Genomic DNA, 25,504 nt, shown 5'->3' on the forward strand with positions numbered 1-25,504 from the left:
GGCACGACCGAGTTGGGCTGTACATGTAAAATTCCCGTCGGTCCAACATCGGCCATGCGGGAGCCAAGTGGCGATGATGTGGGCTCCACAGCAGCGAAGCGCGGGCATGCCAGACATGGGCTGCCCACGTAAGACTCACTTGGGGCCAACCTTGGCTCTACGGGGGCCAAATCTGATGATGTGGGCTTCATGGCGGCTAAGCTTTAGCGTGCCCGACTTAGGCTGCCCATGTAAAACCCCCGTGGGTTCCATCTTAGTGGGGAGGGGGGGGGGGGGGGGGCAAGTGTTTGAAAAAAGTGGGCTCCACGGAAGCAAGGCGCGAGCATGGCTAGCTTAGGTTGCACATGTAGGATCGTCGTGGGTCCCACCTTGTCCATGCGGGCGACAAGTTGCGATAATATGGGATCAACGGTAGTAAGCATTTGCATGTCCGACTTGGGCTGCCCACGTGAAACCCCCAATGGACTCGCCTCGTCTCTAAGAAGGCCAAATGCGATATGAGGTTTCCACGGCCGGTGAAGCGTGGGCGTGCCCAAGTTGAGTTACCAATGTAAAACCCCCGTGCGTCCCGCCCCGGTTCTGCAGGGACTGATTTTAGGAAGATGAGGGCTCCAAGGGGACAAAGCGTGGTCATGTCCACTTGGACTACCTGTGCTACTATATCAATGGCATTTTCCGCTGATATTGAGTATATATACTGCGCATTGTGGTAATTCAACATAAGAGGTTTGTTTAGTTTAATATTAAATCATCCAGAACTGCAACTTTAAGCGTGAGAAAAAAAAAGTTAGGCTTGCAAAATATTGCTAAATTACTACTCATTGTGTATATAGAAATGGCCACATTACATGGGGTGAAACATTTGCCAAGAGTACTTAATTTAAGTGTCAACTCGAAGCACGCCCGTCGGCGTGTCTTATGCCTGTAGCTGGCTCAGGCTGGCTACGCATCCTTATTGCCTGTCAAACATAATTTTATTTGAAAACGTGCAGATGTTTTGTCCTATTTCGTACTCTTATGATGCCCAATTTCTCACGGTCGTGTTCAAGACGTTTTATTGACCTATCAAAATCGTAATACTTTCATTATTCACATGAGAAAATTGAGAGATGTTCAATTTGCGATGAACTGTAATACCGTAGGGAAATGATGAAATTACCCTGAACAAAATAGGGTTTCTGGGGGAACCACATGTTGGCTGCCAACGTAGGCCCAGTATGAACCCCCGCAAAGGGGGGAAGGTTCCCTTGTGGGCTGCCCAAGTAGACGCACTGAGTGTCCCACGAAGGAAACCCATGCGATCTGCCTAAATGGGCACCCCGTGGGTGCCTATTTAGGCACCCACAGGGTATTCTAAGGTAGCCCACGTGAGCTGCCCAAGTGGCCACCACTTGATCCCGAGTTGCAAAACCGACGTGGGGCCCCCGTCGGCACCGTATTTGAAGCCCACCTTGTGCTACTTGGGCAGCTTCGCATTGCCAAGTTCCAGAGCTTACCTTTGATAATGAGTTGATCTCCTAATTTACGATATGGTGGCTGTCTAGGCCACAGAAGAGGGCTCATCGTGCTCTCGGCCCCCAATTACATTATAATAAAGCTCAAGCTCTTAAAACAAAAACGATCAAACAAAATATAATATTCACAAGGAAACGTTGATAACCCTTGTTTGCGCCGTTCAGGAACAACACAGACATGCTGCACAAAGCGATTCATTATTCTGTACTCGGCGATTATATATAGGGAGTTTTAGTTTACCGTTTTCGAAGGCCCGTTACCGCTGCGGGCACGCGCTTCAATGCAAGCATCGAATAGACCTTTTGTCAGATTACTCAAGCATCAATGAGAATGCAGGGGTTGGTGTTCCACGCGCAGCACGTGCCGGCGTCTGCAGCTGTAACCGTTCTAAAGGAGATGCCTACAATAAGTTGCATCTTGCACGCGCGTTCGCCAACGCTTTATTTTGGTTATTTACTTCGAATCTTTTACACGGGGAACGCGTAGGCGTGTGGGGCGTGAAGCACCAATCCCTGCAATCTTCTTGATGCTTGGGAAATTTGGGAACAGGTCTATTGGGAGCGAGAGCTCCCGCTACAAATATCGCGGCCTGAAAACACGATCTACTAAAACTCTCATGTATTTCTGCCACATTGTCAAGGCTAGTTTCGTCTCTGCAATGATCCTTTATTAAAAAGCTATACGTTACAACACGCAAATAGTTTACTTTTATTGAACAGTTCCTAAAATATAACAAATAATATAGAAACATAAATATACAACGAATAATATAGCAAAATAAAAAGATAGCAAATAGCAAACTACAGCTATTTAAACATATTTGCAGTTTGCCTAAGTGAACACCTTATTTGCCAGAAAGGGTCGAATCGTGAACTCTACCACCAAAATACGAAGTACGCTAGAAGTATATTTGGTGTACACATTAAGTCTACTGAAACGTACTTTAGGCGATCTTTTTTGCTTTCTGAATGTGCAAAGTTAGTATCCTTAATTTCTATCGCTTTTATCAACGGCTCTGACGCTGTCAAAGCTTCTTGCGTGCATTCGTTTGGCGCTAATTTTCGCAGAAAAGCGCGAGCGGATGAGTCGCGAAAGGCGACGTGCTCTCGCAATAGTGCTGCGCTTCAACACGATGGAGGATATACTGAGATTGACCACAGAGAGCGAATAAGTTTGCGCCGAGCTTAGGCAACGACTTCCAACTGTGAGACATCTGCCTTTTTTGCGGTTGAGCAAAGAACGAGCTCTACTTTTGAGGGAGAAGTGTTACACGGATATGTTGCATTCAATTTTAAAAGCGCTTTCACAACTCCAATTTTGTTTTTCCTCATAACTAATAAAAAAGGCGCCACATAAAAATATTCAACGTACAGAAACATATTTTACATGTGTTTCCGGGTCTTTCATGTCTCTGCCAATAGGCAGAAAAGAAATCCGGTAATTTATTCACAATATGCGCTGACTCATATGGCGAGTAAATTAGAGGATTCCCAACGTGTAGTAATGGCATTTATAAAACTTTTTGTTTCGTTCTTGCGAAGGCATCATGCCACTTTTCTTTTTAAAATATCAAAGCCAAAGCACTCAAGTAGCCGAAACAAGCGCTCCGACCTTTCCTTGTCTCGTGCAATTGCTCTTATAATGAAGACTTTCGACTGGTTATCCAGCCGTACTGAGAGTCAGCCGGAAATGAACGGTGACTCTCCTGTTTTGATGTTTTCGTGACAGCTTACATAAACACTTTGAGGAAAGTGTGATTCAATGCTTGGTTAAGAGTTTTGTGCAGTGCATGATCACAATAATATTTCGGACGGAGATCCAGACAATGCGAGAACGAGAAACATCATGTATGCTATCATGTTACGACACTTCCGTTTCGGTGCAGCAAGAGGCAGCAAAGACCCGTTGTGGAATTCATTATTTTTTTATCGCACTGAAGCAACTTTCATCATGTAAATAGGGATGATAATACCTAGGGATTAGTTTCAGCCGCTTGGGGCAATACATATACAATTTGGGGTGTCTGTGCTCCTTCAGGAAAACCACTTGAGTTTTTTTGGCTAGGTAGGTATGCCACGCTAATGTAAGCGAAGTTGGTTCGCGGGGTTCCTCGAAACTACTGCTTCTGGTTCATTTCAAAATGTTCTAAGAGAAGCAAATACAAATCTTTACGAAACCCTTGCACAGCGGTACATCAAAATCTATAATATATTGTGTTGGGTGTCTCCACGACTGATCGTGCAATAATGGTTTCGGTCATTTTCTTTTACATTTCTGTTAAAGAATATATGTTAAGGGATACTGAACCAAAAATTCGAGCTCACAAAACAAGGCTGGACTGATAGGTGGGACGCTGAAAAACACAGAAACATAACTCATCCAGCGATATCCCTAACGGATCGCCGTATGTTTGGAAAAGAATTGCGCGATCGAACACGGCCGACGTGGCCGACGAGACAAGGCACGTCGCGATTCTTATTCCCTCTACCCTCGGTACGTCCCGTCGAGCTGGTGAACCGAAGCGAGGAGGAGAGAAGCGAGGCCGCTTGCCTTCCTTGTCAAATTCTCAAGAACAGTGACATCATAGACCTCTCTTGATCGCGCCCTTCTTTTCCAAAAAGTACGTACATCCGTTTGAGATATCGATGTACGAGTAATGTCTTGGTGTATGTAGCGTCTTGTTCAACGCTTCTGCGGCCTTATTTGGCGAAATCCGAATTTGGGCTTAGCATCCCTTCAAAGTCGTGCTATCGGGAGGAACATTCAGCTATATGCGAACGCCGTAGCTAATTTTCTTCCGGAGATATATAGTTTTGAAGCTCGTGGGGAGATTGCCAAGGTTTTGCTAGAGCAATTTGAACCGCCATCAATTTCACACCGAAGCATTCACGTAACTAATTTTTTCTACTTATTTTATGAAAGGCTTAATACATCTGCACAAAATATTGAATATTACAATAAACATTTGTTATTCAAAATCTGTGAGAAAAATATCAAATAAACACGTTCTGGAGACACATTCACAAATTATAAAGAAAATAACTACTTAAATATATATATATATATATATATATATTGATGTTATCATTTTTAAATTCATTTAAGGTATATTAGAGAAAGTACGCTTAGCCATTTTTGTAGTATTGCGATTATTACAGATACGCAACTAATTTTTATAAACGTGACAAAATTGCAGGTCAAAATTTAAAAAAAAGGAGAATCCCTGTTTATTTTATTTCTAAGCTTTCCTTAACTGTTTCCAGTGACTTGAACTAACTTTTGATGGAAACACATTGAGTAATGTATGAGCTTCTTCAGAGAAAAACGGCAACATATATTCACTCAAATTGAGCTAGTTTGTCTATGTTATAGTGTATTTCCGCACAACATCGGCTACGAAAGGCAATTTCTAGAACCGAGAAAGGAAATGCAGCTGTGCTGCGGTATCGTAGGGTTTAAAACGTTATGGTGTTCTTAGTTTAGCTTTACACTTGTGTTGGATCGCGTTGCCTCGTAAGAACTCTCCCACCCATTTTCAAAACGTGTCCAAGTTGACCGTATTTTACGGAGCACCGTTATCGGCCCATTCCTCATATCTCTATAATGTGGATGAAATTCATAGTCATTAATTATGCCCAATGTTTAGTAATTGAATTGTATTTTTTAACGAATTAATTATAATATTAATTACTAAAATAATTGTACCTTTGTGTCTTTCTTTGTTTCTGTACTTCAGAAAGAAAAAAAAGCTTTGCCGGCTTATCGTGGAACGCACTCTACGTATAGCTGAGTGCTTCTCCAAAGGGCGTGACTTTCATCTAGTTCATATTTCACAAAATATACAAAATTTCACCCGGAACATCACTTTATGAACTGACATAAAAACGCCCAACCACAAAACCCCTGTTGTGATCAAGTACAATCTGCATTTCATTGGGTACGCATGAATACCTCTAGTGAATCCCACAGGTAGATCCCGATCAGTTTCTAAGAACTGTGAGGGAGGAGAAAAACCGCTCCGGTGGCACCCGGTCAGGTCGACAAGGAGGAAGATGGAGTCGCATCCTTGGAGCGCCCCGCTACATACGGTCTGTGGTTCGAAATGGCCGCCGCTATAATGTGCCTGGATTGGATTCGATTAGGTTTTTATGGCGCAAAGGCTGCTGAGGCCAAAAAGCCCCAAGGAAGGAAACTATTTTGTTAAGGGTAAGAAAGAAGAAAGGACACTATTGGTCTAGTTTAAAAATAAACGAATGAGACATGAAACGGGTTTAGAAGACCCATATCATCTGAACACATGAAACCCTGCTTGTATGTCACGAATGGCTCATCACCCAATAACAATACTGGGTCTAAGGGAATACGCTTGATGTACAATTGTGCGAAGATTCGCGTTCCAGTTCTTAAAAAGGACACTCAGTTAGAAACTGAAGAATGCTTGGGGGTTCACCACATTTTTCACACAAAGGGGCATCGTCTCCACGGAGGAGGTAACCATAAGTCATATGCGTTCGACCAATGCCCATACGACACAGCATCACTTCATAAAACCGTTCTTGGTGCCGGGCGCTCCCCGTTCACCTAGGTTTGAATTAATGAGATAAAGGTGGTTGTAGATCTCCTCATTCTACTCGGCTTGCGATTTTGATCGTATGCGAGGCCTTACAGAAAGGCGACAGTCCATGTAAAGATCGCTTTTGTATCTACCTCTCTGCTAACGCATGTGCGGGCAGCACGGTCGGCCTCCTCATTGCCTGGTATACCAATATGGCTGGGAGTTCAACAGAAGAGAATGGTGCAATGCTTTCTAGCTGTCACAATAATTTTGTTCTGGACTTCAACAACAAGGGAGTTTCTTGTAGGCAGCAGCTAAGAGAGTAAGTGAAACCCCTGTCAGTGTGTCCTGTGGCGAGCTGTGTTCCGTAGCCAGGAAGAGCTCATACATGATGGTAGCGGCTGTATTTATCCTCCTTACAACTTCCCCTGAAGAGCTAATGTCAGAGCAGTCAACAAAGGTCTCAGGTTTCGTTCCATCTGTATAGAACTTTGTATTATATTTATTCAATTGAACGAGCTCATAATATTTTTGCAGACGAACCACATTTCGAGTGTTTTTCTTGTTATACTGTGCAAGAGAAAGGTTGCAGTGTATGTCAGAATATTCGACTACCTGGGATGCCACATCTAATCCATCAGAAAGCCAAGGCTTTCAGTCGCATGGTGAACGGAGGGATCACGGCACGTTTTGCGAGAAATAGTCGTTCCGATCGTGTTTTTTTAACAACTTCTCAAATGGGGTGCTGGAGGAGAGATCGAATGAGAAGAGAGTACACATGCCCAACGCGAGTCTAAGTCTTCCGAGGAAACATGTATTAGCCTCTGCATAAAAACAGGGCACCAGGGATGTACGAAACGCACCTGTAGCCAAACAAAGCCGAAGATGATGAATATACGATCCAATATTTTGAGAAAAGACTAGCTGGCAGACCCATAAACTAAGCAGCCATAGTCTAGTCGGGAGCGTACCAAAGAGCCATAGATCCGCAGGGGGCACAGTCGATCTGATCCCCAGTACCGGTGCGAGAGAACTTTTATGGTATTGAGAGACTTGTGAGCTTTCGTTTTCAAGGTTTTTATATGAGCATTGTAATTCAGTTTACTTTCAAACGTGAGACACAAAAATTTGTTGACGTAGATGCCGAAAGCTGAAGGGTGCTTTTTACCTCCCTGGCATCCTTGAACGGATCATCAGCGACGCACCCGACGATCTTCAAATCGTCCTCTTCTGAAGTCGCACGTGGGCGCGATCTACCTGGGGCCTCTTCTAGGCATCCTTCGTTGCGATACTCTTGAATGATGCGATCTATTGCGGACAGCAAAAAATTTGTCAAAATTCGAAATTCTCTTTGGAAGTGGCCTGCTCTTGAAAGTGATACTCTTCGTATCCGGTCTTCAAGTGGGACTTTTGGCGGTATGGGCCAGCCAATTAGTTATACGGTTCTTTTCCTGTCTAAATGTTTCGTTGTGCAGCTACGACAAGACACCTGAATGAAATAATCAATAACTGATGTTTTCGGCAGTCATCTATCCAACGTCGAGCGAGGAGATTGCGATAAGAGTATATTGCTTGCCCGGTGAAATTCCTGCGGTGTTGCCGGTCCAGCTGCGATATCGACCTTGAACGGAGCGGCCTCCCCTGCTTGGGCTGTTCCATAGTGTGCCTCGTTACGGAGCCGTTTTTGTCGGCTGCCGCCAGGATAGCGCTCCCTCAAGATAAGCCACGGCTCGCGCGTTCGAAAAAAGTTTGCTGACAACTGTACATGCATTTTTGCTGGTTACCTGGCCCTACGCACAAGCGGGACGCAGCTTTCGGAGGCCAGCACTATTTTTTTTTTGTAGTTTGTAATTTCAATGAAGTAATATTATTATTATTATTATTATTAGTTTTCTTGTCTTGTTTTCGCAGTGACACAGCTTCATCGTGTGAAGGCTTCGGACCTTACAGTAATGTAGTGTGCATACAGTTATCAAATACTGGCAGCAGTGGCGTCCGCCGACAGTCCTTCGTCAATGAAAGGAGATTCCTCCGCTAAAGGAGATTCGGGGGGGGGGGGGGGGGGGGTTAGTACGCAACGCAAGAGAACCAGCTAGCCTAGGGACAGCATGACTTACTATACCCTGTGGTAGAGCAGCACCATTCAACCGACTTTGTCTGTTGTAAAAAAAAAAAAAAAAAACGAAAGTCGTTTACAATTTTCTGTAATCTCGAATTGGAGCACAGCTCTTGAGGAATAGGAGGGGAGGGTACGGAAAGGAGGGTATGCTCCTTCTCCCCTTCGTACTCTCCACTCCTGCTCTTCTGCTACCCTCCCTTTTAGCGGAACAGTTTGGCAAACTTGTTTCTAAATTTATTGGAAAACTTTTTCCGCTAGATTTAGCGGAAAATTTGGCAATACTTGTTTCTACATTTATTGGGAAACTGTTCCGTTAGATTTAGCGGTAAATTCCCCGCTAAATTTACAAGAGAAATTGTTTTTGCTTAATAGGGCGGGGAAACATTTCCGCTAAATTTGGCGGAGTGATGCTACCACTAAATTTGGCGGGAAATTTTTTCGCTAATTTTAACGGAAGAATTTCCCCTCTAAATTTAGCGGAAAAATTTACCTGCCAAATTCAGTGGCAAAATTTTCCCGCTAAAGTTAGCTGGGAAATTTAGCGAAAATTTTAACAGACTGGAACGCACTGTTACGCCTGCTTGCATTATTCCGATAATGCAACCCGCGCGGTTACGCCGACGGCAACAGCGATGCAGCTCAAGCCAGAAATGGGGGCCTAAGATTTGCGCTCAAAAATGAAAGACGTATACGAATCTCTGTAGTGCGAAACTAGAGGGCAGCTCTTGAGGAGGGTACGGAGGAGAGGGTATGCCCATCCCTTCTCCTCCTCTTCCCTCCTCATTTCTTTCCCTCCCCTCCTCTTTCCTCATCTTTTTCCCAACTCCGCCCCTCGCCCTCCACCGCTCCGCTGACCAAAGTTTCGCGGTGCGAAGCTTCGGTCAGCTGGGAAATAACGTCACGTCACATGAAGTCATGTGACGTCATTTTCCCCGCTAAATTTTCCGGCAAAACCTAATTTGTCTTGAGGTCACGTGAGGCCAATTTTCCCGCTAAGGTTAGCGGGTTGAGTTTTTCCTTTGAATATAGAGGGGAAATTGATGTCACGTGAGCTCAACACCAGTTCAGTTTGCCCGGTATATTTAGGGGAAGAAATGAGGTCACAGGACTTTCTGTCACGTCACATATGAAAACATTCAGTTTCCGCACTAGATATATCTGGAAAATATAAGTCACGTGACCTCAACATCAATTCAATTTTCCTCTAAGTTTATCGGTGCGTTTACGCCGACGGCGACGCCGCGAAACACAGAAACGGTCACCAAAGAGCTGCACTCTAAACATGTCTCCTTCTGGCTTGTTCACATTGGCGACCAGCGGTAGTGGCGCGAGCGACTGGCGACATGCTACAAGTGACCGCCGACGTTCGCCCTGCGGGCGATCGGCGAGTCGCTACAGTGGAGTCGCTTCTCGGAAGCTCTCGGGAGCCGTCATTGATCCCGTCTTCCCCCCCACCCGCAGCTCGGGTTCGTGTTTCGCTGCTTTCCCATTTTCGTTGTCTCACAGGTACACATGCGTCGTCGTTCCCATATTAAAAGACTCGTTTTGTTGGCATGGGTCCTTCTGAACTGCACAAAGAAGCACAATCGCTAGATCGGCTTGGACTCGCTCTAGCTACCGCGTCGCAGTTCATACCTGTTGAAACAAAAGTGGAAAGATTTTGCTGCCCAATCGCGTTTTTTTTTTTTTTTTTTTCTGGCCGGGGGGGGGGGGGGGGGGGGGGGTTCGTTTAAATCGGGTGCTAGTTTTATAAAAAAAAAGGGGTATTCTCTAATAGCGAGCCGCCGCAGAAACCTCCGTGGCTCCGTATCCACGGCCGCGAACCGAGGTGTGGGACGGGCATGTTTAATGCTTCTCCTACACAAGTTCGTCATGCCGGATGTAAACAAACGCGAGGCGCATCTCACGTAACTTCCGAGGCCCCGCTGGTCGGTTCAGCAGCCGTGCGACGAGCGCCCGATCGCAAAAATCGGTTTGGAAGATACAGCTTCAAGCCTGTAGCTTTCACGACTTGCCATTATTGCTTTTGCGACAAAAGTTGCCGCGCGACATCTGCGACTTGTCAGTGTGAAAGCGCCTTTACAGCCGACGTCGTGCGGCAAAGCCTCTGTAACGAAAGCAAGCTACTAGGCTTGTGTGAAATTCGACACGAATAGCGCTGCGTCATTCATAGCCTTGACAGTGTAAGAAAAAGCCAAGATGAATACTAGTAGTTCATTCAACAGTGCAGAAACTAGGGATGACGCTGAGCTATATTATTCGAACCACTATTCGCACAACCTTACAAGCCAGCTCAATTTGAGTAAAGTTTTAATGTCGTTTTTCTCTTGAGACCATATGTTACTCGTTTTCTTGCCACCACAAGTAAGGTCAAGTAACCCTGAACGGATAATCAGGTCTTAAAGAGAATAAAAAGTGAAGTTTATTTTTAAATATTGACGTGCAATTGTGCCACATTTAAAAGAACGTGCATCGTTTCTGCATTACTAATATAACTAGAATAATGGATAAGCATAATCTTTTATATATTTGTAATACGTATTTAAAGGTGATCATTCTGACATATTGCGCCTTATTTTATATTAAGTAATACGATGGTGAATAATTTCTGAATTTCATTAAAATGCGCTTGTTACACGGGTTTCAAAATTAATTTTATAGAAATATTTTATTGTCATATTTGGTATTCCGCATACATGTTGCATACTTTTTATAAAATAACAAATACAGAAATATTTCTACGTGCATGCTTCCGTGTGAAATGGACGGCTGTGCAAATCACCGTAGGGAAACAATGGCAAACTACTCGGCTTGAGCTTCAAAATTTTGTATCTCCGGGGTAAAATCAGTTACGGCGTTCGCATATAGCTGAATGCTCCTTCCAGGAATATGGCTTCAATATGTATTTTACATTACTATAAAAAAAAAATATGACCTGGACTATAATTTCACAATCTCACCTGAAAATACCCTGAAGTCAAGTACACGTCGCTCTTCTACATCCCTATTCAGATCAATGATTGAATTGTACGAGTACTATATAGTTTCCTATCACTAGGAGAAGCATTAAAGTGTACTCTAATATTATATAGATTGAGATCGTTTTAGCTTAAAAAAGGTTGTTAAAGTTCGCGTTCCGCTTACCTTGGGATACGTTTTAGACAAGGTGGAGATATTCATTTCGTTGTACATTGAGGACAAGTTACCTCTGTCTTCATCAGCCTTAGAGTGCTTAGAAAAAGAAAAAGAAAACAACCGAATAACGGTCGTAATTTTTATGTACTCGAAATCTTCCCGATATTTTGTTTTGTTTTGTTTTGCGGGTTATGTTTTATTGTGAGTCCTTTTTTTTTAGGATCCCATGCAAAAGGCGCTACTGTGTTTGTCATGGGTTCCCAGACGTTTTAGCCTAGCTCAATTAATAGGCCTGCCGGAAAGTTTTGATAACAAATTGAAATTGCAGTGCGCAGGAATAATTTCCCAGACCACTCACACACACGGGGACGATTGGAGTAAATGTAAAATCCCGTTAAGGGGTTATCCTACGTAAACCGCACTAAAATAAAAATATATATATATATATTTTCGCCACCTTTTTGGCAATCGGGATGGTTTGTCGGCAATATTCGTTTGAATAGTAAAGCGAATGAAAGTTTGTTTTCTACCTGGGAATTTTACTATCAGTAATACTGTGTTCCAGGGCTTTAAAAGGGTCCTAAGCTTTCTGTGATCACCGTACTTAGCTCGTATATTTTTAGCCGATGAATAGTCCCTTTTACTTGTCAATATAATGACTTTAATGCCATTAAAAAATCTCAAAAGTGATGAAATTTTTATGAAGCCGTGATAATATATTGCACGTGAAAATATGCGAAGCATATCCTAGACTGTGAATGAAATGCTTTGTAAATTTCCTTTCGCAGAAGAGCTTCATTATTATGACATCAATATATACTTTACTTTGCATAAAAAAATCTCTAAGTTATATTGTCAGCTCCATAAACATTTTAAGTGGGAGTGTCGAGGGATTTCATACTTGAGGACTAGTTCTTTTTAACACTGCGCGGCACTATTTACACAAACAGAACAAAAACTTTTTCGGCGCATTTTACTTAGCCACGGTGTTGAGAAGTACCAACTTTTATAACTAAGAATACTGTCATAAATTAAATCTCTTTGTTTTAAAAGTTGTTTTTTTTTGTGTCAGATAGTCAATTAGAACAGAAATACAGTAAAATCGTGAATAGCTTGTTCTCACTAAAAGGCATCGCTTAGGGTACTTGGTACTAAAACTTCAGGAATTGCACAAAAGTGAGCATTTTGTTAAATATCTCGAACACAGGAACATATATTAAAAGCATGAAACCCGCCTAAATTTTATGGAACCTGAAAGCTTTCTCAGAAAAAAATGCAAAAAAAAAAAGAAAACAAGGCCCGATCACGAAGTTTCAAATTGAATAACAAATTAATTCGCTTTAGCGGGAGATAAAAGATGTATGGGGCGTTCAAAATAACTAGGATCGATCTAAAATGGGTCGTAAAAATCGGCGCCTGCACGAAGCATTCGAAACGTTACGTGAAGGGTGTGTTTTACAGGTTGGTTTTATCTCCTAAAAATGGAAAGCGTAACTCCCATTCTGTAAGAAATATGGCCAAAAAGCATGCCAGGGTCAACGGCGGACGGCAACGCAGAAAAGCGAATCAAGTGGCGGGCGCGCTTGGCGCAGGTATTGATAAATGGCGTTGGGAGCAGCGTCGGAAGGTACAGCCTATCAGCGAAAGCAGACGACACGCGCGTACAAAATACGCCGGCAGAGAGAACGCCGTAGTTATGCAACCGCGTTTTTAGAGCGCATCTCTTAGGCGCCCGTTTCCGGCTTGACCGCCGTCGGCGTCGCCGTCACCGTCGCCGTCGGCGTAACCGCGCGGTGCATTATGGGTAAATTTTCCCGAAGGAACCCGAGGTCCTCCAGAAGGACCTCGGGTTCCTTCGGGAGGACCTCGGGAGGACTTTCGGAGGACCTCGCGTTCCTTGGGGAGGACCTCGGAAGGACCTCGGGTTCCTTTGGGAGGACCTCGGGAGGACCTCGGGTTCCTTCGGGAGGACCTGGGGCGGGGGGGGGGGGTCACGTGACCTGCGGGGTCACATGACGATGATGTCATCAGTGACGTCATCAGTGATGATGACGATGACGATGCGGATACCGACGACGTCATCTGTGACGTCACTGATGATGTCATCAGCGATGATGACGATGACGATGCGGATGCCGATGACGTCATCGGCATCCGCATCGTCATCGCCATCACCACTGATGACGTCATCGTCACGTGGCCCCACCCCCATGTCACGTAATCTCCCAGGTCACGTGACCCACCAAGGTCACGTGATCCCCCAGTAACTTCCCTCCTCCTCCTCCTCAAGAGCTGCGCTCTAATTCGGCGTTACAGGATAAACGGCTTTCATTTTTTTAAATTTTGGTTTCACTTCGTTTTACTTTTATTGCCCGCATTTATTTTTAAGCCAAAGGTATATATAAAAATATTGTGTTAACTTTAATAGACCACGGTCTTCGCGAGCAGTCTTCGCGAGCAGTCTCGAATAAAGTCCCTCTTAGTCTTGATAAGGAGCTAGAGCCAGCTATCAGTATGTTCGCCAAATAGGCCCCGCGCCACTCGACTGGTCGTCTGCGTCGCTATCCGCTGTTGACCACGGTAAGTAGTTTGGCCCTCTTTTTTACAGAAAGGAAGCTACGCTTTGAAATTTTACAAGATAAAACCGACGTGTGAAATTCACCTTTAAGGAAGTATTTAGATTGCTACGTGCTGTCGCCGGTTTTACGGCCCATTTTAGATCGAGCCTGGTTATTTCAGGCACCCAATACTTAAGATTTGCTACTGAAAGGTATTATATATTACCTTTGCCAGTGTGGCTTCAAACTGCAGTATATCTTCGGAAAGTTGCTGCGCCTTGTCATCAGTTAAGTCGCGCCTGAAGACCTTCGTAGTTGACTCAATAAGTTTCTTGTAGGCCGCAACCATTTTGACACCGGCTTCTGTTGTCTGGTTAATCAGTTCGTTTTCATTGACCCAGCCAAACAAAATTTGGTCGAGCTTGAGAAATAATGCATGTTGGAATTGACTTGTTAATATCTAGTATATCACACATATGCGCTTATAAACAGCATATTTCATAGTAGGGTGATTTCAGATAAGATCGACCAAAGGATCAAGCGATTTTTTTATATGCCATTGTATAGTGTCTGGTATAAACGAATCCACACTTAGTGTTGGCTAGAAAAAGAAATTGGGGACAGGAAACTTCGTAAGGCATGGACAGTTGCGCTAACGCGCATTGATGGAGGGGGCAGGTTTAAAATTGAATAACTAAAACAATAAATTGGGAAAATTTTAGTACTTTTTATAATAAAACAATGGCTACAGGTTGCTCGTAATATATAGGAATAATATTTCTTTAAATGATTTTTATTCTTTTAAACATTGCCAAACATGCCTGCTGGGATGACAAATGGCAAAATTTGGAGGCCTGTATGTCATCAAATAATTTAATCACAAACATATAATTTGGAGATAGTCTTCTACTTCTCTATGGCTATTATTTAAAGTATATATAAGTACCTCAGTGATACGATAGTCGTGCTATATTACACAAAGGCGAGGAAAAAATCATACATCGACAAATTTCTGTGCGAATAAATAAACACCTTGGTTTTTTTTTAAATTCGGGCATCCTGACATACTCTATTTCGGCATTCATTCTATTAAAAACATGTTGCATTATGTTATTGAGAAAGAAGACACAACTCCCCAAAGTAGAGTCCTTTTCCAAAGCCTGCACTTCCCAGGTAGCACACCATGTCGGCCGATACTGGGATTACGTCGGCCAGTACCGGGAGCTGTACGGCGGATCCCGGCCAGGGACGCCGGTAAGAAACCGATCCCGGCCGATATCGGGGACTCGTTGTCTAAACTGGCCAGCGCCAGCCGGAAAGTTCCCGATGCCGGCCGACATCGTTTTCTTGCTGTAGTCACCGGCCAGTCTAGCCGTGGAGTTTCCGGTGACTGGCCGATATCGTTTTCTTGCTGTAGTCGCTGGCCAGTCTAGCCATGGAGTTTCCGGTGACTGGCCGACATCGTTTTCTTGCTGTAGTCACCGGCCAGCCTAGCCATGGAGTTTCCGGTGACTGGCCGATATCGTTTTCTTGCTGTAGTCACTGGCCACCCTAGCCATAGAGTTTCCGGTGACTGGCCGACATCGTTTTCTTGCTGTAGTCAGCGGCCAGTCTAGCCGTGGAGTCTCCGCTGACTGGCCGACATCGTTTTCTCTTTGTAATCACCGGCCAGTTCAGCCACGGAGTTTTCGATGACTGACCGACGTCGTTTTCTCGCTGCTTTCACAGGCCATTCGAGCCATGCAAGTTTTGATATGTAACCGACATGGCTTTTTCGCTGATATAGAAACTATATGATGGTTACAAATGACCGTTAGGTTGGACATGTCTTCAATATGCTAAAAGGTGACACCTAATATTATCCTTGGCCTAGTATTAACGCCGCATCATCCTTGAACCAGTTAACAAAGGCTTATTTCAGTTTTGTTAAAAAAGACGGGATCAAACATGGCTGTGGAATGAAAATTCAATTTGGTTTACATCTATTAATTTTTTAGAGAGCAGCTCTTAGACGCCCGTTTCCGGCTTGAGCGGCATCGCCGTCGCAGTCGCCGTCGGCGTAACCGCGCGTTGCATTATGGGAAACGTCCCATAATGCAACGCGCGGGTCTCACTCATGACCCGCGCATTGCATTATGGGGCCTTTCCCATAATGACGGCGTGTGCGCGTTGCATTATGGGAAGCGTCCCATGATGCAACGCGCGGTCGGCGACGGCGACGCCAACATCGCCGTCGGCGTAACCGCGCGTTGCGTTATGGGAAACGTCTCATAATGCAACGCGCCGTCTCATTTGTGACCCGCGCATTGCATTATGGAAAGCGTCTCATGATGCAACGCGCGGGTCGGCGACGCCAACGTCGCCGTCGGCGTAACCACGCGTTCAGTTATGGGAAACGTCGTATAATGCAATGTGCAGTCTCATTCGTGACCCGCGCATTGCATTATGGGACGTTTCCTATAATGACATCACAATTGACGTCACATGTGACGTCACAAGGGTCCCGCACGTTGCATTATGGAAAAAGTCCAATGATGCAACGCGCGGGTCACTCGTGACCTGCGCGTTGCATCGTGGCGGCGAAACTTGCTTTCGATGAGTCGGGCATTTTTACTGCGGCACTGCGCTTCCGTAGAAATTTCCACATGTTCTCAACGGCAAGTCTCAGGGCTTACACAGGGTTTTAAAGAGCTTCTTCGACGATTGACTACGAACGAGTAGAAAGCGTGTCTTCAGCATGTTGCCGCCAGCCTCCGAAACGCTCCAAAAACGCGATTTTTCAAGATGCAAAATCGCCGATCGGTGGCTTCACTCTCGTGCTGCAGCTGCAGCGACCAAGCGGGGATGCGCGATCCAGCCCTTTGCCCAGGCAGATGCCGAGCGCTCCGCGCAAGCGGTCGTTCAGCGGTCGGCCTCAGTAAGCGATCCACCCAGTTGCACGCGCTGCCACCGCTTTCATAGCGTCTGCCCCACTGTCTGCCCTCGCTTTTTAACAGTTTCGGTTCCCATTTTTATTTTGCTGAGAGCATGAAGTTCTGATCGGAACTTCATGCTTTGATAAAATGTCCTGCCGTCGTGGCGCTGTACGTTTTGCAAAGGGGCTGTTAAGCAATACCAAACACGCATGCCGTAAAGCGACCGTCATCTCCGCAGGCGAGTTCCATCTGAGGGGAATTTGTCGTATTGTCTTCTAGCAAACGACATACCTAGCTCTTCATCCGAACAAGTGTGCACAACGTCTTCGACGTAACGCCATATCTTGGGCCTCTTCGCTGGCAAGGCGAATGAGTCGGCAAAGACTTCGCCGAGAACGGCTGCCTCGTCGTCACTCGAGCTGGAGCTAAGCTGGTATCTTCGTCGCTGTCGCTGATTTCGCTGCTACTGCGTTTTATTAGACGATGTCAGCGCCGCAGTATGCTCGGGCCAGTCGGTCATGACAAGAGGAGCGAAAGCAAGCACAGCAAGAGAGCCCACCCAGCAATCGAAACAAAAAACAGCGAAACTCCTTCATTTCCCCGCGGCAACGTTGATAACGAAACTGAAATGTTGCGAGTGACTATAGATCGTACTCCCCCGAAAAAGGCTGCGCGGAGAACTACTCCGGGTCCGATGGTCTGTCCGAGGAAGACACAGTTTGTTCGGCACATTCGTTTTTTACATCATTCTGCATGATCGTAATCGAAACATCACGTGCACCCTATATTCAACCACAAAGGGTCACTACTTCCATAAACCCCTGCGTGCAACACGGCGCGCGTTGCTCTTTGGGATCTAGTTGGCCAGGGAGGAGAGTGGCATGGTTTCGGTTTCGATCGGCAGCGTGGACTATTAACGGCCGTGATCTCACGTTTTTTGGTCTCGAGAGCATCATTTTTGGTCTCTAAACTAACCTAAATGGCCAGACCTCGAATCTATAGCACAAGCCCGAGACGTATAGCTTGCCTTCACACATGCTTGTTGTATTTTTATACTCTATCGAGCCTTTCTGTTTGCGTTTCGAGATATTCGTGAACGAGCCAGTGCTGGGAATCTCGACGCTGCGTAGCTCGGGTATCTTGCTTGTGTACGAGTCATCAAGCTGTAATGACCAATAAGTTTGCATACATCGAGCTCGCACCTTTACAGCTGGTCAGGAAGTTTGTTTGTTTTATGCGTCCATAGACAAAATAATATTTTTTGCACCTACTGTTTTTCTTAATACGCCTGAGTACGTGAGGTAAAACTTGGAGGCACCATTGAAAAGCTCAATTTGAACACACATCTTATCTCTTATCTGTACTGACTGCACGAAGCTAAGTCCCCACCCGCTTGCATTCCGCTAATATTCAACATCGCGTATGCACATAAATTTTTTCTGCAATCATATAGGCACATTCCCCCACACAAACCGTTTTAAGAAAGCAAAAGTCGAGCAATTGTGTGAAGAACGTTGCACCGTTCGCCGGAAGTGCGTCGGACGGGCGTGAACCTCTATGCGGTGTGCCAAAGGAACAAAATTATTCAAAGCGCATTTGACGGTTGGTAATGGCCGTAATATTTATGTGTTTGCTTTCTTCCTGACTGAGTATGCCGAGATAATTTCAGACACACCGTTTAGACACAAATCTTGGGCGTCAGTAAAAGCTCGTCCAAAAAGGCTTAGCGAAGAGTAGGAGACGCTTGTTAGAGCCTCCGTCGTAGCTAGCCGACCTCAGCGTTTGCGAAAACCTAAGCTCCTATCAGCGTAAAATTTGAGTGGGCGATATATGATGACACGAGGAAGACACCATAGTAATTTGTGTGCAGTAATTTGTGTGCAAGGAAGTTGCCCCAGTTTTCGTTTTGTCAACCATTTCGTCGTTTACTCTGAGACTGGGTTTTTTTTTTTTTTTGAAGAGCAGAAGTAACAGAAAAAACAGACAGGTCTCAGGGTAAACGACGAAATGGTTGACAAAACGAAAACTTCCACCAGCTAGCCTGTACTTTGACTCTTTTCTCGTTTCGTTTTGTATCGTTCGAGAATGAATGTATTGTACGTTCGTGAAAAGTCAGATCATCGAAAACTCAAGCGGCGCATTCGGTCACGGCGTGATAGCATGAAAGGAAGCTGCTCAATCGAAACCGAAACTGAGTGGCCAACTAGTTCCCAGAGGGCACTTCGTCGAAGCGTCGTGTACTTCTTTGTGCCCCCGTTTTTTTTTTTTTTTTTTTTGTTTTTTTTTATAGAATAGCACAGTAGCACAATTATATATTTCCGACTTCGTGTTGAGACTAGAACAGACCTCATCCAGCATCGAGCCAGCTGTTGATAGACTTTGCTAGAAAGCCGATCCAGCATCCAATCCAAAGCCGGACAAGGTGAGCAAACACAAATGGCAAGCCGGACGTTGGCGTGGTCCTTGGCATGGTTCAGGTACGGTGGCTCCAGGGTTGAAAAATTGTATGTGACCGTGGTGGCGAGTGAAAGCGCTGCATGTAAATCTATGCGGGGCAGAAGTCGCTCGAAGTTACCGCCTGTGCTTTGATTTTGATGTTCGTGTTCTGTCGGTTTCGTCGTATGTAGGCCTAGTGAACCAACTTCCGCTCAACAACGCTTGCTGGTGGTTGACTCGACGGTGTTGACGGCCTTTCGCCGTATCCCGACGATCATTTCGTCGGGATGTCCCGCAAGACGGAGTAGCCGTCAAGTAAGAGAAAGTACGAGCAGCAGGAAAGGGATGCGACCGCGTATTATTTCGTAGTGGCGAGCGGCGGCACTTTTCTGTTTACGTTCGCGCACGTTTTTGCATCGGCTTCTGCCCGTTCGTAGTGTAGATGCCCTTTGCCTTTCGTTGCATCGCGCTGTTTCCACGCTTCGAGCGCACCTTCGGTACTCCCGGCCGAGTATGGACGAATGTCGCGAGACGGCGATCGTTCGGCGGCGGCCTCCGTGTGTTGTAAGCGTTGAAGTGAAATTAAGAGGGGGGGGGGGGGGGAACAGAGTCAATCGTGTACGCGCGCTAAGCGCATTTGTCACTGACTTGGGGTGGGGTGAGGGGCGAAAAGTGGGGGAGAAGATAGAAGTAAGAGTCGGGCGTCAGGAGCGTCGTCTCACCGTCCCGCTCGCTCGTCATCCCATCGTCGCGCTTAATCCGTGAGTGAGTGTGTGTGTTGGGGGGGGGGGGGGGGGGGGGGCGGGGCGGGGGCGGGGCGGGGTGGGCGGGGCGGATTTAGCACTGGTGGCTGGCACCGCGCGGTGTCCGGTGATCAAGGCGGTCTCCGGGGGCGACCGCGCTGTGTTGGTGGAGGCATGCTAGCTCGCCGAGACGCTGCTGGCGGGGCATCGGGTTGTGCCGTCCGCGAGACGCTTGTCCGTTATTTTATTTATCCTTGCATCAGGTTTTAGATTATGACGGTAAATTTGCATTGTTTGCCGTACTTCGCAAAGTCGTAACAATTTTTCTACAGGTGACTCCTAGAGCCGCTCGTCAAATTTTGCTGCACGCAATACAACTTTTTTTTCTTTTTTCGACACTTTTTTTTTTTTTATTATAACTAGCGATATATCGAAACTTTCTGCTCGTAGCGCAATCGCACCAATGCTGAAAAATTCCGCACGTACTGGCTAACCGTCATCATCATAAGCTCGACTCGTTTTTCCGAGTTCACATCAAACAAAACTAGGTTCCTTCTATGAAAATACGGTGTACCGTTAAATACCGGGCAAGCGCGCACTTAAACTTTGGAAATAATCGCAAAAAAATGGGGGATAGGTGCTTGTCCGGTCGTCAATTTTGCATATAAATGTACTGTGCGTATTTTCTCAGATCTCACAAATTTGGTAATGGGCGCTTAATGTGGAATGGGCGGATGCACGGTATTCTACGGTATGTCCAGGCAGTTAGCGGCATCCTACGCCTTGGTAAGCACAACCGCGCGTTGTGAAGTCCACCACCGGCGTGGCACAGGGCCCCGTCCTTACCTAGCATCTCGTCATATGCAAGGAATGTATACTCCGTTCGCCCCTAAGCTGAGACTAGAATCTCCGCCTTCAGTGCGAGCTCGCTGGCTTCTGCAGTGCTTTGGTTGCGCGTGCCTGCGTGATCGCACTTGTTTTAGCAAGGGCAGAAAGCTTGCGTTGAAGGCGGAGCTTCTAGTCTCAGCTTAAAAATGAATGGAGTATAGTCGAAACGCCATTGCCATTGCTTGAAAAACTGGATGTAAATAAGCTAATTGCACGAAACCGCGGTATCACGAAACCGTTGCAAGTAAAAAGCTACAAAGCATGGTGTAAACAGACCTTTACGCGAAATGAGCACCGTTTTTCTCTTTTACTGCTACTTTTATTACTTGGCGTATACCGGAATGCGACGCCGTCGTGTTTCAATGTGGCCGTGCATGAGGATATAGCAATGGAGTTATTATAATATATGCTAAAGGTTGCGAAGACCTGACAGTGTGAAGTTACTTGAATGAACATCATGTCTGACCACGCCTTTTATTCTAGTGAGGAGGAGTACAGTTCATCGAAGAGAATGACGAAATAACGGTGGCGTCCGTCCCTCTGTTGTGGTTCGACTTGAGTATGAAACAACGGCAGGTGGCCAAGCAAAATGCCTGGGGCGGACATCTTGTCTCGTGTGCGACCGGGCCAAGCACCAGACTCTGACTGGCCTTCGTTCAGAGCATCAAGTTTGCAGAAATACAGTAAGTATTATTTTGTACTGTTCCTTTTCATCTAAAGTCCTGATAATGTGCTAGCACACGTTTTTCATCTGCCCTCTGTTAGCATGCTTGACCAGATTAGCTTGCAGCAGTTGCTCAATTTAGTTAGCTCCATAATCTTCGTAGTGACGCATGCACAATTACAGTAGTGACCGAGTTCTTCAATACACTACTGGTCACAAAACTTTCTCGTAATGCTGTGGGAAAGCATTGCATGCTGCCAAGAATGGCCGTGGTGCTGTCCTACTCTGGAGAGGTTCGACGGACAGCTTAGAGTGTTGTTTTTAGGTGCAGCAAGTTCGCTTCGGCGCCGTGCTGTGCAGCTTCTGTTTGTACCTTGAAATGTTGTACCAATGGCCCGATTTTGGTGTTTTGTGAGATTGAGATCTCGGCAGGCTTGTACTGAGGGAGCTGACCTTTCTTTAACAGACACGTCGCCTGCTAACGTGAGTAAAGAGAGAGGGTTTGTCTGCCCTAGAGTGTCATTTGCTGCGGGAAACAAGACGCCGCTGCGTCGTCTGCTACCAGAACCGAAGAAAGGTGGATCATCTGTTACACACTGTATGCTGCAAGTGAAACGATAGAAAACAAAGTTGCTTTGGGAACTTCTGCTATTTAACAAGGGGTGCAATTGATGACGTGTGCTTTACTTGGAAGTGCCAATTCATTCTATAGCGTCATATGCCTATACGCGAGGTATCATGTGACCACAGAGCAGCCACTTGCAGCCAATTTCGTTTTCTATACCAGGGCAAGTGTTCTTAACGCGATTCTCTCCCATTCTTAGACGGTTGATAGTTGAAAAAAAGGCTGTCCTGAAAGCCCAGAAAATGGCAGTTCCAACAAGGGTACAGGCACCAAGCTAGGCCTAATAGGCACGGACCTATATATCAGATTTTTAAACTGGTGCTTATCGCAGCCAAGCGCAGCGCGTCTCGCGTGCATCGCCGACGAATCAGTATTTTTATTTCCTTTGATTGTCAAAAACATCATAAAACTTTGTGGGAGCATTCACTTTGACCATACAAGCCAAAACTGTGACGTTCTGAAAATTGGGGCCGTGTCTCCTTTTCAGAAAGTTTATTTGATTAACACATTTTTTTTATTACATTTATGAATATTGCATACAAATTATAATGTCTCTTAAATTTTTACAAAAATTTGAAACACTCACTGTGTCTGGCAACCGTTCCAAAGCTACCCAAACCATCCGAAACACCTGAAGGTTCAAGCGTTCTTCTGAAACTTCCCGAAACCCAAGTTTCTGAAAAAGTTTCTTCGCATCATCAGTGCATATTGTTGATCAGCAAAATGGATAATGCTTTCTTATGCCTTGGTTATCTTGCAGCCTTCGACGCTCAGCTGCTTAGGCCGTGATAGACCTGCACATCCAGAATGGGCACCTACAGCAGCAGAACAGGGAACTGCAAGTCTGTTGGGCAGGTGCTCGGGCACGTGGTGTCTTTCAAGCACCAGGGAGAGCAGGCGAGGCCTGGGGAACAGGTGACGCCCCAGGAACTGGCCAGGCCTGAACCACCCGAGCTGTTCCCGACGCCTCTCCGCGACATGGAACAGCTTAGTGCTGCAGAAGCGCAGCTGAAGAACTTCACCAACAGGACACTGCCGGTATTTATGTCTCCTCTTTTTCACAATATTGACGGGTATAAGGCTGTGATTCTTACTTTGTGGTTTAACTTGGGTTATCTGAAGATTTATGCAAATGGGTTTGGAATGTGGACTGAAGCCTTTTACCGTAATATTTCAAATGGATGCCCACCCAAACTATGTTTTAAACACAGTCAGTGGCAAATTAAAAATGAGTAAGTTGCCGTCCCTTCATTACGCGCCTTCTGTTATTTATAACAGCAGAGTGCATGCACAGCCAATGCACATCGGAAGGCTATTTATTGTAAGGGGTACCCTTAAACTGAACCCTGCGATAGAATTGTGTCAAGGTGACGCAACGCCAGTTGCACGTTTTGCAAGTCAGCTTTAGTAGCCTGCGTAAAGTTTTTGCAATTGTTAAACTGTGTTTCATAGAGGCTACTGAAGGGAGAAATGATGGACGGTGGCCACCAAAAATTAAATATTTGTGCATCTTTACATTTTTGAACAGTTCTTTCCACCCGAAGGTCGTGTAGACAAGAGGCCTTCATGTGCATCCTCATTGAACGGCATTTTAAGTCTTTTTCAACTGCCGCTTCTTGAAATATTTTTAAGTAAAACATTTCACAACGGGGGAAGTAAAATCGCCCAGCACATTTGCCTTTGGGTGCTTACAATATGTCGGCCTGCAAAAAATCATAAATCATGCTGATTTGCTACGACACTTCTGCCCGTTTTATCCTTAGAAGTTAAATTCCGCACCTGCAACAACTCTCGCCGTGAGTATGTGTGTGGAGCACGCACAAACCTGCCCGCGTGCTTTTTGTGTTTAATGCTTGCTTGACAGAAGGATCGAGATGCTGTAGTATATTATGGGCTTCTTTTGGTTTTGTTCCTGTTCTCACTTGAAGCTATAGTCAAGAGATCTAAATATTTAGGGCGATAAATTCATTTGCGCTTTCGGCATCTGCTACAGAAGTAAAGGTACATGCTTGAAAATAACTTTTAGCCTGGTCTAAAATCGCTTTTGAGCGTGCCCACCACATGCGTATGCCCAAACAAATTTGTAAGGGGTTGCCAGATAAATCTTAATCCATCTTTACTTTACATTAGTAGTGCATTTCCAAAATGAGATGTTAACCAGTCCTAACCGAAGGTCACCCTATGAGAGGAAATCAAATTTTCCAAGGTGAAAGAGTAACTGTCATTGCATCCGCCACTTTATTCAGGGGGTGTGAGTGCATGCGTAGCTGTGTCTCCAGGCATAGCATACGGTAGTCGCACAAGCGATTATTACACGAGGCGAGCTTGAGCTGAGTAAGTTAGTTCATTGGCCTACAGGGCCACCACTGAGTCAGCACTAAACAAAAATATGGAAAGGTAACTACTCATACTGTGCTGCTGTTGCCATTTTTTGCAACTATGATGACGGTTTTGGTCAATTCCTGCCTTTTTATGCCTTTTTCAATTCCAGTCTTCGTAAAGTCGTAAAATAGGTGATAAATTTGCAGGGTGACTAACCGGCAGCTAGACTAAGCTTTAACAAAGTCAAGATGCGCAGGGTCTTGAATGCGCTGTTTTGAGAACCACATACATTATTAAAATTACTGAGTGGATGCTGATGGGGAAAGAGGATCCATCAAAACGTTTGCACAATTTGAACGTTGCAACGAATTTGACTGACTATTGAGATTTAGCAGAGTATGGAGGGAAATATTTTAATCTTTCTGGTTTCGTCTAAGACAAGTAGAGTTGCCATATATTCTAATATTTTTATTCTCTCTCTAGTAAATATGGTAAAATTTTGATGCATGTATAGTGTGGCTTGCTGCATTTACCTGGGCATTCACATTCTCTTACTTGAGACATGTTATGCATATAAATAACTTTATTGACTTATTGAGAACACATTTTGTCTTTCTAGGAGGGGCAGCTCCTGTCTCTAGGAGACAGCAAGAACCTGCAGAAGGTGGTGCGAGAGATGGTGGGACGCCTGTTCTCAAAGCAAGTCCAGGAGCAGTTGTCCGGCCCTTCTGGGCTACCAAGGAAAGTCAAGGTTCAAGGACGCCATGATGTGTAAGGTGGTCATCGGTAATGCATATTTTTTACTAGCTATTAAATTGATGGTATCTCTATTGGAGCTCAATAGACAAGCACAATCTTTGAAATATGTTGACAATTGAAGGGAAACTGAAACACTTCTGGACAAAAAAACGAGTTATAGGTGACTTCTGGCGTATTTTTGTCCTGTGAATCTGAATATCGCTTTCGTTTTCCCCGAAGGTGTAACTAGACGCGAGAAAACACGAAAAACCTCAGAGCAGCCGTGACGTC

The 25,504-nt window shown here is 45.2% G+C and overlaps 1 protein-coding gene across 1 annotated transcript in view; it reads right to left on the minus strand.

Moving 5' to 3' along the window:
* LOC8033495 (neprilysin-1-like) overlaps window positions 1-25,504 on the minus strand; it is a 200,871-nt gene that overhangs the window by 114,467 nt on the left and 60,900 nt on the right. The window contains exons 6-7 of the mRNA XM_002404656.3: window positions 14,109-14,303; window positions 11,334-11,420 (exon numbers count right to left, since the gene is read on the minus strand). Coding sequence (XP_002404700.3) covers window positions 11,334-11,420; window positions 14,109-14,303 — 282 coding nt within the window. The remainder of the gene's footprint in view (window positions 1-11,333; window positions 11,421-14,108; window positions 14,304-25,504) is intronic.

Source organism: Ixodes scapularis, unplaced genomic scaffold (genome assembly GCF_016920785.2).
Source record: "Ixodes scapularis isolate PalLabHiFi unplaced genomic scaffold, ASM1692078v2 PGA_scaffold1__304_contigs__length_218370807, whole genome shotgun sequence".
Lineage (NCBI taxonomy): Eukaryota > Metazoa > Arthropoda > Arachnida > Ixodida > Ixodidae > Ixodes > Ixodes scapularis.